Source organism: Cnephaeus nilssonii (genome assembly GCF_951640355.1).
Source record: "Cnephaeus nilssonii genome assembly, chromosome: 17".
Taxonomy (NCBI): Eukaryota; Metazoa; Chordata; class Mammalia; order Chiroptera; family Vespertilionidae; genus Cnephaeus; species Cnephaeus nilssonii.
Genome location: NC_137088.1, coordinates 34031649 through 34047098, shown reverse-complemented (window position 1 = coordinate 34047098; position 15450 = coordinate 34031649). Strand labels below are relative to the sequence as shown.

Genomic DNA, 15450 nt, shown 5'->3' with positions numbered 1-15450 from the left:
GGTTGAACAAACGGCCGGACACTTAGCATATTAGGTTTTTATTATATAGGATACTGCAATGAATGGGGGAGAGGGGAATATATATCTTTTTGAGTAGTGTTTTCATTTTCATCAACTAAATGCCCAGAAGTGGAATTGCTAGATCATTAGTTCTATTTTTAATTTTTTGAGGAACCTCCATACTATTTTCAATAGTGGTTGCATCAATTTACATTCTCATCAACATTGCACAAGTGTTCCCTTTTTTCCACATCCGCCAACACTTATCTCTTGTGTTTTTTATAATAGCTGTTCTAACAGGTGTAAGGTGATATTTCACTGTGCGTTTTTTTGGTTGTTGTTTTGTTTGCTTTTGGTCCATGTGAGAATTACACCATATGCTGTGGGTCCTCTCCCCACCTCCCCCCGCCCTAGTTTTATTGAGAAATAACTGACATACATCACTGTGTAAGTTTAAGACATACAGCATGATGCACATATATTTGATTTACATATATTGTGAAATGATTACAGTAGATTCAGCTAACATCCATCTTCCCTTATAGTATAATAAAAATAAAGCCAAAAAATGTTTTATCTCTTTGTGATGAAAACTCTTAGGGTTTACTCTTATCATACAGCAATGTTAGCTATAGTCATCCTGTTACACATTACACCCCTACTACTTATATATCTTATAAGTTTGTACCTTTTGACCACCTTTCTCCAATTTTCCCCTCCCCTAATGGTTTTGATCTGCATTTGAAAATGCCAGATTTGAGCATACTGTATACCCTGCAGACGGATACTCCCTCTCGTTCTAAGTCCTCACTCTCCTGTGGTTCTAAAACGGGTCTTTCCACATCCTCCAACTCTCTTGCATATTCCTTTTATCTCTAGCTCTCAGGAACTTTAATTGACGTGGATTAATTTAGAACTGTAGCTGGGGGTAGGGTGGGGGTGTTAAAGTCCCCACCCCCACCCCTGCTGCCCCCTCATTCATTGCACACCTGTTTCAGTTTTCCCACCTGTTCAAGGGGAGGAGGGGGCGGGGCCGACTTGAACGCCTTGGACGTGAGCACCTGGGACGTCCAAACGTCTTCTTACGGCGCCTGCGCGGAAGCCGCGGGGCGCCCAACACAATTGGAATCTGTCTCCGCCCCCTTCCCGCCATCGAGGACTCGGCGCTCCTCGCTCAGCCTGCCTTGCGGTTTCCGCGCCGCCGCAGGTGCTCCTGCCGAGCGCCGAGCCGCTGATGGAGATGGCGTCCGCTGCTGTGTGAGAGACCGTGGAGGCCCAGATCCTGGGCGGAGAACTGGACGGGCCTGCGAGCCTGCGGAAGCCCGACCGGGTACAGAGGGCCGGCCAGGCCTGGCCTGAGTGGCGAGGGGCGAGGGACGGGGCTCCCTCCGGCGCGGGGACCGGCGAGCCGCGCGGGTGTGGGGTGGGGTGGTTGTGGTGGGTGTGACGTGCCTGGTGGGCGATGTGGCTTTCGGGCCGGACGGGTCGCCTGTGTGTGCTCGCCTAGAGTGGGCTCTGCTCGGTTGGGTGGTCACGCGGGGCGTGTACAGTTGTGTTTGGTCATGAGGCCGAGGGGTGGATGGCTGGCGTCTCCCGGGTGCTGGTGTTTGGGGTCTGAGTTTGTGTGGGGTTGTTTGTAGCGTTTTGCGTGGTGTCTGTGTGATGTGTGAAGCTGTCATGTCTGCTCGGTGGGGCTGAGTCCTTCGTGCTGTGTGTGGTTTTTGCGACCTGTGCATACTCGTGTTGAGGCGGGTTTTGTGCCATTTTGAGGCCGTGATTAATGCAGCTGTGTGATGTGTCGTCTAATGGGCATGTGGCCGCGTAGCCTTCAAGCTGGTGGTATAGGTGCATGATAGGTATGTTTTATTTTGAGGATTTGCTTACGTTATCGTTGTGGGGTCTGGTTTGGTGCTTTGTGATAGAGTTTGGTTTATGGGGATGTTTGGTCATATGATCTTAGAGTTTCATTGGATTTCTTCGTGATTTGTGCCAGGCACTGGGCTAGACCTTGCGGATATGTTGGTGGGGAAAACTTACATATTCTCTGCTCTCACAGAGCCTACAGTCTTAGGTGTTCAGCCACTCTAAATTGAGATCAGTGCTGTGAAGAAGTGCAGGGGCTGACATGTCAGATGGGAGAATGCCCCAAAGTGAAGGGCATTTTCTTGAGAAACTGAGGTTGGGTTGAGATGTGAAGGTTGTGTGTGTGTGATTTGCGGTTTTAGGGGTTAGGGCACCGGAAGGAAAGGGGCTCTCAGAGTTAAAAGCTCAGAGGAACCACTGGCTGGGGAGGGAACTGGAGCTGATATTTCAGTGACTTAGTAAAGGGACTGAGATCTGCTTGTGTATCGTCAGTCATTGGGTTTCTTAACTAGAAGAAAAAAAACAGGGGCCTGATGTTTCATTTCTTTATTTTCTGGGTCACTGTCACCCTGTTTACGCTTCACCCGTCAGGCAGTCCCTCCTCAGTGGCCCTGTAGGCAAGTCCACCCAAAGCTGAAGGTCATACATTCCCTCTCACTCTCTGTTGTGGTTTCTGGCCTCCAGCTCTTGGGGAGGAATTTCTCTGCATTTGTGGGATGGTTTTGTCTGGGTTCTCCTTATGGCTGGGTGTCTTTCTGAGGTGACATTGGAAGTGACTTTGCCATGGCCCAGTAAAACTGAAAATGTAACTTATTAAGCCTTAAATTGTTTAAGCACCAAGTCTTTTTGTTTTTTAAAATCTTTATTGAGTTTTTTTTTTTAAATATATTTTTTTGTTGATTTCAGAGAGGAAGGGAGAGGGAGAGAGAGAAACATCAGTAATGAGAGGATCATTGATTGGCTGCCTCCTGCACGCCCCCTACTGGGGATCAAGCCCGCAACCAGGGCATGTGCCCTTGACCGGAATTGAACCCGGGACCCTTCAGTCCGCAGGCCAACGCTCTAGCCACTGAGCCAAACCAGCCAGGGCTAGTCTTTTTATTTTTGAGGCAGTGAGAACATTAGGCTTCCTGCTCAACTGTCACTTACTAGTTTATAAAATCTAGTAAGTTCACTGGAAAGAAAGTGTTGTACAAATATAAAACACAAAATAGATTTTTCTTGCCCTGGCCAGAGTGGCTCCTTTGGTTGAGCATTGTCCCATGCACAGAGAGGTCACCAGTTCCATTCCCAGTCGGGGGCACATGCTGGGGTTTCAGTTTGATCCCCAGTAGGGGGCATGCAGGAGGCAGCTGATAGATGTTTCTCACATCAATGTTTCTCACATTGATGTTTCTCTCCCTCTTCCTCTCTCTCTCTCAAAAAAATCAGTAAAATTTTTTAAAAAGATTATTCTTTTTGACCACTAGGTTTCTAATGCTCTTCTTAAACTGATGTTGGGATTTTTGTTCAGTTTGGTTTTATTAGGGCAAACACAATCTTTCTAATTGTTGCGTGTGTTTTTTTTACACAGGTGCAAGAGCTCAGTGTTTGTGGTTGAATAAATGGTCAGGGTACAGAGAGTCAAAGAAAAACTTCTGTTTGTTGATAAGTACTTCAGACATTTTCCCTGTGGTCATACAATTTTCTGAAGGTGGACCATTTGGAACAAATGTTGGAGAATTGCCTTAGTATTGTGTTTGCTGTTGAAGTTGAATTTTCCTTTTTTAGCTTCAAGAATCTGTGTTTCCCATTTTATTGAGTTTCCATTGTCCTGTGATGTTCTCATATCTTGGTTTTTGTGTTTTCATCTAAGGATTTGAGAACTCAGTTTGTGTTCTCATTCTTGTACTGAGCAAACATTAAAGACCCTTATTGAATTGTGGAAAAAAAAAAAAAGAAGAAAATTCTCAATTCCTGCTAATTTGCCTGATTGACTTAACCCCCCTCTCTTATTTCCTTTCTCAAGGCTTCTCTTGCTCCAGAGAGGAAGCCCCATCCAGGGCCATGATGCCACTTCCCCATTATCTGTGTGCTGCTTGGCTAAGCTAATGCTGCCGGAGCCTTGTTCCTTGTGGAGGAATCCAGCTGACTCTTGGCATGAGGCCCCTGCATTGTGGGGGTTGAGAGGGATACTCCCATGGCTTCCCTGGATGACCCAGGGGAAGTGCGGGAAGGCTTCCTCTGCCCTTTGTGCCTGAAGGACCTGCAATCGTTCTATCAGCTTCAGTCACATTATGAGGAAGAACACTCCGGGGAAGACCATGATGTCAAAGGGCAAATTAAAAGTAAGAGGGGAGGATCTTGCTTATCCCATTCTGTCAGTGGGAGCTTTAACTCATGGGATAATTTTCATCACCTTCCATGTTGCCACCAGAACGTGATAACCATAAATTAATACTAATAGTCACAAACATATATCTAGTGCTTACCTTGTGCCAGGCATTGCTCACAGTCTTCCCATATATTAACTTCATTTAATCCTCACAGTAGCTATCTGTCTGTGAACCCAGTTCTACTGATGAGGGTATCAGACACAGATTAGATAACTTGCCTAAAGTCACACAATTGGCAGAGCTAGGCTTTGAACCCAGGTCTTCTATCATCTCTAAGTCTAATGCTATTCCTCCCACATGGCATCACTGCATATACTGCAGCTGGAAAACAAACAAACAGTTTATCTAAATTCCCTTCAGGCACCTGAAGGGCCTCCATGATTTTCAATGCGTGTCTAGACTTAGCATCAGCTGAACTGGGTCATAGATTGTGATACCACTAAGACTTCAATGCCAGTGGATAGAGAGGTTATAGAATGTCCTCAGATTCCTTTTATAATACCCCTTTTATTAGAGGAAAAATGGTTAAGGTTATTTAGGGAATAATAGGTATGAGAATCTAGATAATACTAAATAGAGTGGAAATTTTGTTCCTTGTGAAAGAAACTTCAAAGTATTCACTTGTTATTTCTCCCTCCACTACCTTCCCAGCCCCCCCCCCCCTTCCCCAATCTCTACTAAGAGATTGAGTTAAGCATTCTTTAGTCAGGGAGGAATTCTTAATTATGTTGTAATTTTCTCTATTTCAGAATCAGAAAAATAAAGTTTTAAAGATAGATATCAGATTTTTGAGAAATTCTTTGAAAAGAGGATCACCTCTCCATTTGATCTTTTGATTTTTTAGAAATTTATGACATTGCTAGTTTAAGCAAATGAAATATTAAAACCAAAAGAGTGAACCTTGGTTTTATGTTTTGGAGGCAGTTTAAATAAAATATAAACTTGTCATTACTAAAAAGTGGTCAGTGGGTTTGGGCTCCAGCCCTGTTTCAACATTAGCACATGTACAGTAACGTAGAAGAAAAGGTGGTTGAGAATCAAGTTTGGCTTCTGCCTTGTAAGTGTTTTTTAAGATCATATGGGCTTGTTCTTAATTGGCCGCTCTTGAAGGGCTACACCTACCCTGGGAGGGTTGCCAGGTTGTTTTTCTATGCCTCCTAAAGGTTACAGGGCATGGACTACCTGTTGAATTCAACACAGTGTAGTGTTGTTTGCAGAAACGAATTGATGTTTTCTAACTCCAGTTTCCTATCTCCTAAACCCTTTGTTACATCAGGTACTTTCCTCTCTCCTGTTGTTAAGAACAACTACTTAATATATTTTAGAGGATGTGTCCTTTAGCTCTGGTGGACCTTTATTTCCAGTTGGGGAAAGCCATCCCAGAGTGACTGATAATCAAAGAATCTGCTTATTAGCCTGAATGGACATGTCTGTAACCTTGGTAATTTCACCCCCTGCCTGACAAGCCCCTCCATATATGCATTTACATTTGAAAAGCTATGGGAGTGGTTTTGTTTGTTTGTTTTTTAAATCCTCACCTGAAGATACTTTTCCCATTGATTGTTTTAGACTGAGTGGATGGGAGGGAGGAGGTGGGAAGATATTTTTCCCATTGATTGTTTTAGACTGAGTGGATGGGAGAGAGAGAGAGAGAAAGAGAAAGAGACATCAATTGGTTGCTTCCCACATGCACTGCGACCAGGGCAGGGGATGGAACCCACAATCGAGGTACTGCCCTTGACTGGGAATTGAACCATGTGGGCCAATGCTCTAACCACTGAGCAACCAGCCAGGGCTATGGTTATATTGTATTAAATCTGATATTTTCTACTTGATTCTAGTGGCAGAAACGGGCAGCAGTCACCCAAGATTTAAGAACATTAATGAGAGCAACTTAGAATTGAGAATTCTTTTTCCCACCAGTTGACTGTTCTATTTTGATAGCAGGTCCTCTCACCTCAAATGAGGTGGCCGAACTCCTGTTCTGCAGAGGTACAGTTTTGAAATCAATGCTGGCTCGGAAGAACTGAGGCTCTTGTTTCAGACATGAGGTTTCCAGTTCTAACCCTGGTGCCTGTTAGCTCTGATCGTTTGCCCCTCTTTGATGTCATGTCCTCTAGGGCTATCACCTGCCTCATAATGTGAGCATGAACTGGCATAAGGTTTTTGAAAGTACTTTGCTGGCCCTAGCCGGTGTGGTCAGTGGTTAGAGCATGGAACCTCCCACCAAAGGGTTGCATGTTTGATCCCCTCCATGTGTGGAAAGCAAGCAATTGATGTGTGTCTCTCTCTTTTTTAAAAAAATGATTTTTTAAATATGTTTTTATTGATTTTTAGAGAGGAAGGGAGAGGGAAAGAGTGATAGAAATATTGATGAATCAGGCCATTGTGGCTCAGTGGTTGAGCTTCGACCCATGAACCAGGAGGTCACGGTTTGATTCCCGTCCGGGCACATGCCTGGGTTGCAGGCTCAATCCCCAGTAGGGGGCATATAGGAGGCAGCTAACTGATGATTCTCTCTCATCATTGATGTTTCTGTCTCTCTTCCCCTCTCCCTTCCTCTCTCTCTAAAATCGATAGAAATATTTTAAAAAAGAAACATCAATGAGAGAGAAACATCAACATCCACTCTCTCTATAAAGCAATGGAAAAAATATCCTCGGGTGAGAAGGAAAGAAAGTACTTTACTTTGTGCCTGGTACATATATGGAATCAACTCAGGATACATTCATTTTCTCTGTTTTTACCACATCTAGTTCTCTTTGTGTTGTGTTTTAAGTGTTATATCTGTTTCTTGAAGCTTTTTGTCAATATTCTTACACATACATTTGGTAAGTGAGTAGAAGAAAAAGAATTCTATGTACAGTTAAGCATTATGGAGAACAGCAGCCCAAGGATGATGGTTTGGCTGAATCTCATCCTGGAGGTAAACAAGAAGTGTTTACTCATGAATCCTTAGGGTAAATACATCAGTATTGTAGAATTTGACTTAAAAAACTTTAATTGAGGTTTAGTTTACACATAAGTTTTTAAGTGTACAATTCAGTGAGTTTTGAAAATTGTATATATTCATGTAACCACCTCTCCAATTAAGATAAAGAAAAAAACACTTCCATTACCCTGGTCCCCTCACTGAAATTAATTTTAACACTTTTATATAATTGGACCTCTTACGTTTACTGCTAATATTGAGACGTAAATAGATTGCTCTGGTATTTGTAGTATAATGGTTGAATGCTTATTATTCTATTTTATTTGGGATCCAGAATTTTCTTGAGCATTTAAAATATCTTTATTGATTTCAGAGCAGAAGGGAGAGGGGGAGAGAGAGATAGAAACATCAGTGATGAGAGAGAATAATTGATCAGCTGCCGCCTGCACGCCCCACACTGGGGATCGAGCCCACAACTCTAGCATGTGCCCTTGACCAGGATCGAACCTGGGACCCTTCAGTCCTCAGGCCAACGCTCCATCCACTGAGCCAAACTGGCTAGGGCTTGAGCATTTTTTATACAAAGCATAATTATTTCTAACTCTTGTGTTTTGAGATTTCACTCCACTCTTTACTGGCTGTTTTTCATGGACTCATTTATGGTGTTTTTTCCATTTTTCAAGGTCTTGTTCAGAAGGCTAAAAAAGCAAAGAACAGGCTGTTAAAACGAGAAGGAGATGACCGAGCAGAGTCAGGGACCCAAGGATATGAGTCTTTCAGTTATGGAGGGGTTGATCCTTACATGTGGGAACCCCAGGAGCTTGGTAAGAAATTTTCTTCATTCATTCAGCAAATGTTTATTGTGCATCTCCATGTTCTTGGTAATGTCTTAAGAGTTGGCTGAGGAGGCATCAGCAAACCAGAATGGTCTAAGCTTCTTGTGGACCTTATGTCTAGTGTGGTGAGAGGGAGAAAATGGACAAGAATGAGCTGAGCACCTGCCTTGTGTTAGGCATTGCATTAAATGCTTCCCATGGGTGCTCTCATTTAACACTCATTGCACCCCTTGGGCACCTGCTCAGGATCAGACACTGGGGTAGGGATCCAGGTCTGTGACATCAACCCAGGCACAGATTCCATTGACTGGACTGTCTCCTCTCACATAGGACAGTACCTGCCTACTGAGAGGCACTGGTTTGCACAATTAATTTTCTGAAACACACAACTATGGTACCATATATTTATTTTTAAAATAATCATCTTTTTTGAGGTGATGAAAATATTCTAAAATATATTTTGGTAATGGTGGCACAACTCTGAATATACTAGAAACAATTGAATTTGTATACTTTAAATGGTGAATTGTATATATGTGACTAATATCTCAATAAAACTGTTACCAAAAAGATCATGGTGTACAGAGTTGAACTAGCTAATCTTACATGTGCTTTATTATCTTTTCATATTCATTATCTTGTTCACCTTTCACCCAAAGCTTTGTGAGACAGAATGCATAGTGATGTTCATTCCCACTTATATATGAGGAAACAGGCTCTAAAAAGAGAAATACTTACCCAGGGTCATTTACCATATTTTTATAGGGCCACTACAGAATGTGTCTTTTTGAATGAAGAAATTTCTAGAACTGCACTGTTCTATGATAGCCACTAACTATATGTAGCTATTTAAATTTAAGTAAAATTAAATAAAATTAAAAGTGAATTTTCCAGCCATACACTAGCCACATTTCAGATGCTCAATCTCCACATGTGGCTAGTGGCTACCATATTGGAAAGTAGGAACATTTTCATAAAGGCGGGAGAAAATGGCTTTAAATATAATACTATACACATGTAATAATGAGTTACATCTGAAAGCCAATTGGAAACATGAAAGAGAAATTTCAGGTATGTGAATTATTATTAGCTTTTAAAAAAAATGTTTTCTATTGACTTTAGAGAGGAAAGGAGAGAGAGAGAGAGAAACATCAATTGGCTGCCTCCTGCATGCCCCATTCTGGGGACCGAGCCCACAACCCCAGGTAGGTGCCATGACTGGAAATTGAATCTGCGACCTCTCAGTACATGGGAGAGCATTCAGACAACTGAGCCATACTGGCCAGGGCCTTATTAGCTTTTTTGATAACTTATTTCGTGATTGCTAATGTTAAATTATCAGGGTGATTTTCTGAATAACTTGCCTGTTACAGTAGCTGAAGGAAGTCACAAATTTCGGGAAGGTCAAGCAAATGGCAAATTTTAGAAGTTAATATTTACAGTCACCCCTAAGAACACGAAAGTAAATTTTAATTAGAGTATGGATAGAGAAGAAAAGATACATGGATGCTTTCCTAGTTTTTGAATTTTAGTAGGACTCTAAAATCCTAGAATTTTTACTTGTTTTTAAAATTTATTGAGGATAAGCAGCAAGGTAGAGAGGCTTCCTCAGAGAAATGACAAGTTATATATCTCCCACCTCCTCTCCTTTTAGGTGCTGTGAGAAGCCATCTTTCAGACTTTAAAAAACACCGAGCTGCCAGGATTGACCACTATGTTGTTGAAGTCAATAAATTAATAATCAGGTTGGAAAAGGTAAATTTTGCTGTTTTAAAACACCCTTTTCCTGCAAGTATATATTTTCTGGGGGAAAATTACATTTCTGCAGCATGTGTTACGTAGATTGTATATATTGGGTGCTGGCAGTATCTGATGTTGGCAGAGAAATGCCTCACCTAGAGAGGTACAGAGAATGGGGGGACAATTCTCGCCTGCCTGGTTTTACTGAGGGGAATAGCCCAGGTTGACAGACTTGCCACACAGCCAGTTTCCCTTTTCCTTCCTATGAACCCACTTGGCTACTGCAAAACCTTTCTGTCTTCAGAGTCTTTCCTCTTCCTCTCTGAAGAAGCCTCTCGACCTTGCGTAATCACACACTGGGGCATAGTGTGTGATATCATTTCTTGGCAAACGGGGGAGCTGGTGACTAGGTCTCTGAGGAGAACTTGGTGTTGAAACATCTTGGCTAGGCCTTTTGTTCTCTGGTATGACTGCGTGTTCCATGCCACGATCACTCTGTTTTACTTTGACCCTAGAAATGCTTGTGGTATATAAGCTGGATTGTGTGGTGGGCATGGCAGCAAACACCGGTACAGTTGTTTTTTTCGTTTTTTAAATTTAATCCTCACCTGAGGACATGCTTATTGATTTTTAAAGAGAAGGGAAGGGAGAGGGAAGAGAGAGAAACATCAATGTGAGAGAGGAACATCTATTGGTTGACTTCCCGTATGCACCCCGACTGGGAATTGAACTTGCAACCCAGGTATGTGCCCTGACGGGGAATTGAACCTGCAATCTTTCGGTGTATGGGACAACACTCCAACTAACTGAGCCACACTGGTCAGGATCTGGTACAGTTACTAAACTAGCCACATATTTTCCTCCTGCATAGTCCAGTAGGATTGTAGAGAATCAGGAGTTCTCCATTGCTTTCAGGAGCCACCCCCATCACATCTTTGCCTACCCCTGGTTAAGAATTAAAGGGCTAACTGACAATAAAGAGAATGGAAGTGGGTCATAGAAAGGGAGGTGCCTTCTAGATTATCCCATGTGAAATTGCTTGTGACTTTGTGGGATTGGAGCTGAGAGGTGAGACTTGAGAAATGCAGATATGGTCATTTCCACTTAATGCCTCATGCCTGTGGAAAGTGTATCCATCACCTGATAATTACATTTGGCACTATTTTCTCCTTGTCAGCTCACTGCATTTGACAGAACGAATGCTGAGTCAGCTAAGATCCGAGGTAACTCTTAAGAACTTTGCTCACATTTATTCTATTTTTCTTTCTCCCTGACCAACTTTCTTTTTTAAATGGCTTTTTTATTTGTTTGGTTTTTGTTTTGTTCTTCTCAAAGCAATAGAAAAGTCTGTGGTGCCTTGGGTCAACGACCAGGATGTCCCTTTTTGTCCAGACTGTGGGAATAAGTTTAGCATCCGTAACCGCCGCCACCACTGCCGGCTCTGCGGGTCGATAATGTGCAAGAAATGTATGGAGCTCATCAGCCTTCCCCTGGCAAGTAGGTAACATGGCAGCGGGACCCTAGACCCTAATCTCCTCCTGAGACTAGCTTGTTTGTTAATCAGTACTGGGTGATTTTTGAACTTTTTTGTTTAAATTAGTGGTGTTTGGGATCTTTATTCATGCACCTGTTGATTCCATGAAGCCCAGAACAGGGTAGGCACTGTGCTAGGGGCCAGGGATGCAATGGTCTACAATAGGGGCTAGCAAACTGTTTGTGTAAAGTTCAGATAGTAAATATTTTAGATTTTGTGGGCTACATATGGTCTCTGTGACATTTCTTCTTTTTTTAAACAACTTTTTAAAAATGTAAAAACCATTCTTAGCTCAAGGGTCATACAAAAACAGGCTGGACTTGGCTTATAAGTCATGTTTGCCCACCTCTGGTCTATAAGGCATTGTTCATTCCCCCAAGAAGTTCAGCATCTAGCAGGGGATATAGACTCACAAACAGATACAGACAGTCCTCAGGTTATGTCGGACTCGACGTACGTCGTTTCGTGGTTACGTGGCCATCTCCCATTTATTTATATAAAAAAAAAGTTCCGTCATTTCAATGTATGTACATATGTGCTTTTTGTTTTTTATTATTTATTTACCACAAGTAAAGGTCAGGGATTGTTATCTTTCTTTTAAATTTTTGTCACTGTTTCACTTCATTACTGCTGTGTATGTGCTCCATGTTTGTCTATTATTAGGTAAGATGGGAGATGGAGATGTAACCACGAAACGACGTACGTCGAGTCCGACGTAACCCGAGAAAACAGTAATAAAAAACATAAAGCACATATGTACATACGTCGAAATGACGGACATTTTTTTTTAAATAAATAAATGGGAGATGGCAACGTAACTATGAAACGACGTACGTCGAGTCTGACGTAACCCGAGGACTGTCTGTAACTGCTTTACAAGAGATAAGTACGATGAGAGAAGTTGCATCAGGCACTCAGGAGAGCTGACCAAATCTTTATCTGCTCTGCTTAGAAGTGGCAGATGAGGTGCTGAGAGGAGACTGTAGGAGACGGTCTTGAAAAATGAGCAGCAGACTAATCCATTTCTTTGAGATAAAAGTCACAAATGGTCATTGTCATATAGAACAAACGGTAATGCCATAATATAAGAGACACTGAGTGTTGTGGAGGCTGGGGGAGAGTGAGAGCATGGCTACTCAGGGTCAGAAGGTGATGTTCAAGAGGAGCCTTAAAATGACTAGGATTGCAAAGAGATGGCGCAGGAGGACATCCTGGGTAAACAGCAGAACCAAAGGCATGGAATTTGGAAAGGCCCTGTGGAAGGTTAATGGATGAGCAAACAGAATATTTGGGGGAGTGTGGAAGACATATTTGAGAATCGTGGGAATGAAGCTACAAAGGTTAGGTGGAACCAGATGTCCAGGACTCTGAATCTCAGCTGGTTAAAAGTTGCTCGAGATGATCTTATGGGCTTCTGGCCAATTCTGGGACATTTGGGTGGTTTTGCAACCCTGGAGAGTTCCGCTGACCTTGCATGTGCTGTTGGCTATGGAGCGTCTGGACAACATGGGCAGAAGCAGATGCTTCCTCTGTCAAGCTCTGACATCCACGAGCACGCATTACCTTGATACTTCCCCTTTCTCCTTAGACCGACTCCCTGTCTCACCTGAGACTTTATAAGCTCACTATTGGAGACTATTCACCTCTCTCCTTGGGTTAATTAACCAACATTTACTGGGCAGCTGCTATGAATTGGCCCTGTAGTATATGTAGGGATATAAGTATGAATAAGTCATTTCTACCCTGAAAGAGTCACAGATTCCTAAGGCAGCTCAGGGGGTGTACATAGACCTGTCATACAGGGAGAAAAGTGCAAAGTTCTCCATGAGGGGCAACATGGTAAGAACTGATAGGAAAGGCAGATCATTCGTGCTTCGAGGAATAGGGGAGGGCTTCCGGAGGACATGCCATTTGAGCTGAGCTCGGAAGGTGTAGGATTCAGGTGTTGGGGAGTGGGGAAGGCTGTCAGCATAGTCCAGGAAGAATGTGGGTTGTGTCTGAGGCGTGGCAAATGGAGGCGGCAGTAGGAGGTAATGCTAGGCTAGCGGTGGGCCTTAGACCCTCAAAGACAGACTAGGTTGTCTGGCTCTTTCCTGGATGGCAGTGGAGTCCCTCCCGCCACAGAACCTGACCCCAGGGAGGCAGAGATGTGGGTACTTCTTGCTCATAGGCAGAGCCTGCTCTTACCTCGCCAGCAGCATGGACTCCCCTCCTGTCGTGGGCAGTGGAGTGATTGGAGGCTTCAGGCTCACGGCTGCCTGTCCTGTGTTGTGCTTTACAGATAAGCTCACCAGTGCCAGCAAGGATTCCCTGAGCTCCCACACGAGCCCTAGCCAGTCACCCAACAGTGTCCATGGCTCTCGCCGGGGCAGCATCAGCAGTGTGAGCAGCGTAAGCTCCGTCCTGGATGAGAAGGATGATGACCGGATCCGCTGCTGTACCCATTGCAAGGGCACGCTGCTCAAGAGAGAGCAGCAGATTGACGAGAAGGAGCACATCCCCGACATTGTGAAGCTCTATGAGGTGACTGGCTGAGTGCGGCCCTGGGTCTGCTTCGAGAGGCAGATTTGGCTGTTCATTACATCCACGCCTGCAGGTTTGGGAGGATGATTTGGAAAGTTGTTCCTTTGACGCATTTTTAGTTTCTGCTGAAGGGCTGTGGCATGATTTCCTAACTAGGGCCCTGGGTGAGTCAGACTCATCCTGCGTGTGTTGCCACAAACTTGTTCCCTCACTTTCTTGCCTTTTGAAAACAGGTTGGAGGCTTTGGTGGCCCAGGGACAAGAGGAGAAAGGATTGTTGCCATGTGGTGTGGACAGGTTCTGTGAGTGAGGGTAGAAGCTGGAGCTGGTGGTGAACAGTGGGCCAGAAGAGTCCTGTGATACTCACTCGGGATCTTCAGGCTTAGAGCTTCCCCATTTAGTCCATTCACGTGCCTCAGTTCTAGAACACCTTTAGTAGATGCTACTTTGAGAGGAACATAGTGTAGTACAGAAACATGGGATTTAGTGTCACAGAGGCTGCCCTCCCAATGGCCAGGTGAGACCTACAAGCTGAGGAGGTAGGTAGGGAGGTGGGGAGAGATGGGGAGGAGATGAGCCCTGGCAGAGGAAGCAACTCATGCAAAACTCTGAGCAGAGGAACAGTGTTTATTTGTCTGCTGATCACTGCATGGTCCCTGTTAGCAGCTCTGCAGGTTATAATGGCGGTGTTTCTGGAATCACCATGAAAATATTCAAGTTACTAAAAATTGTGTTAATTAAACCCTATGCTGAGCTGCAGGTGCAGCCGTTATCCATCCTTTATGTGGAGTTCATGACCTGATAACTCATTTTGTAAATTGCCACTGTGCTTTTTGCTTCTGTCTTTTTTGAAGTAAGCCTTGGTGATGCCTTGTGCTGGTGTCTTCCCTTCGCAGAGAAATTCCAACTAATTCAACTAATTTAGAAATTCCAACTAAAAAGCAACTAATTCTTTTTCTCTGCCTCCCTAAACTCTGGCTTGTGTCTTGGAAGGCCTTGTTCCTCTTTCCTTCCTGCAAGATTTTCTGCTTGTAAAGTAGGTCTGTAACTCAGGAAATTGATAACAGTAAAAAGAAACAAACAAACAAAAAAAACCCCACAAAAAATGCACTATCTGCATTTTTATATTTTAGAAAACTGTACAGTTTAAATATATCTTTGTTGATGCAGCATAACTTCTGGGTAGGCTTTTCTGTTCCCTGAGAGCACCACTTACTCTTCTTTTTTGTTCTTAGAAACTACAACTTTGCATGGAGAAAGTTGACCAAAAAGCTCCTGAATACATCAGGATGGCAGCATCATTAAAGTAAGCTATTCCTCTCTGTTTTTCTGAACCAGTGCTGACTCGTTTTAGGCATTTTAGGTCAAATCTTTAGTAGCTGAAAGAAAATCTTAACTCTGGCTGTACTTTTCTTCTGTGTCCGACTGCAGAGAATCTTTGTCATGTCTCTTTCCGTGTGGCACTGTTACAGTCCTCTGTAGCCATGTTGAGGGGACCCCAGCTACTCTGATTGAGCAAGTTGGGGAAGGGTCTCAGGCGGAGGCACCACTGCCAAGTGCAGCATCTGGAGGTGAGCAAGAGCAGTGTGTCTCCTGCTCATGCCTGGGTAGATGCCACTTCCGGGTAACACTGAGGTATCAGGGCTTA

At 43.6% G+C, this 15450-nt stretch overlaps 1 protein-coding gene across 1 annotated transcript in view; it reads left to right on the top strand.

The window, feature by feature from the left end:
• Positions 1-1205: 1205 nt before the first annotated feature.
• Positions 1206-15450, top strand: part of RBSN (rabenosyn, RAB effector) — a 29806-nt gene continuing 15561 nt past the window's right edge. The window contains exons 1-8 of the mRNA XM_079795549.1: positions 1206-1330; positions 3872-4190; positions 7854-7994; positions 9661-9761; positions 10924-10969; positions 11082-11243; positions 13562-13803; positions 15038-15108. Coding sequence (XP_079651675.1) covers positions 4043-4190; positions 7854-7994; positions 9661-9761; positions 10924-10969; positions 11082-11243; positions 13562-13803; positions 15038-15108 — 911 coding nt within the window. The 5' untranslated portion in view covers positions 1206-1330; positions 3872-4042. The remainder of the gene's footprint in view (positions 1331-3871; positions 4191-7853; positions 7995-9660; positions 9762-10923; positions 10970-11081; positions 11244-13561; positions 13804-15037; positions 15109-15450) is intronic.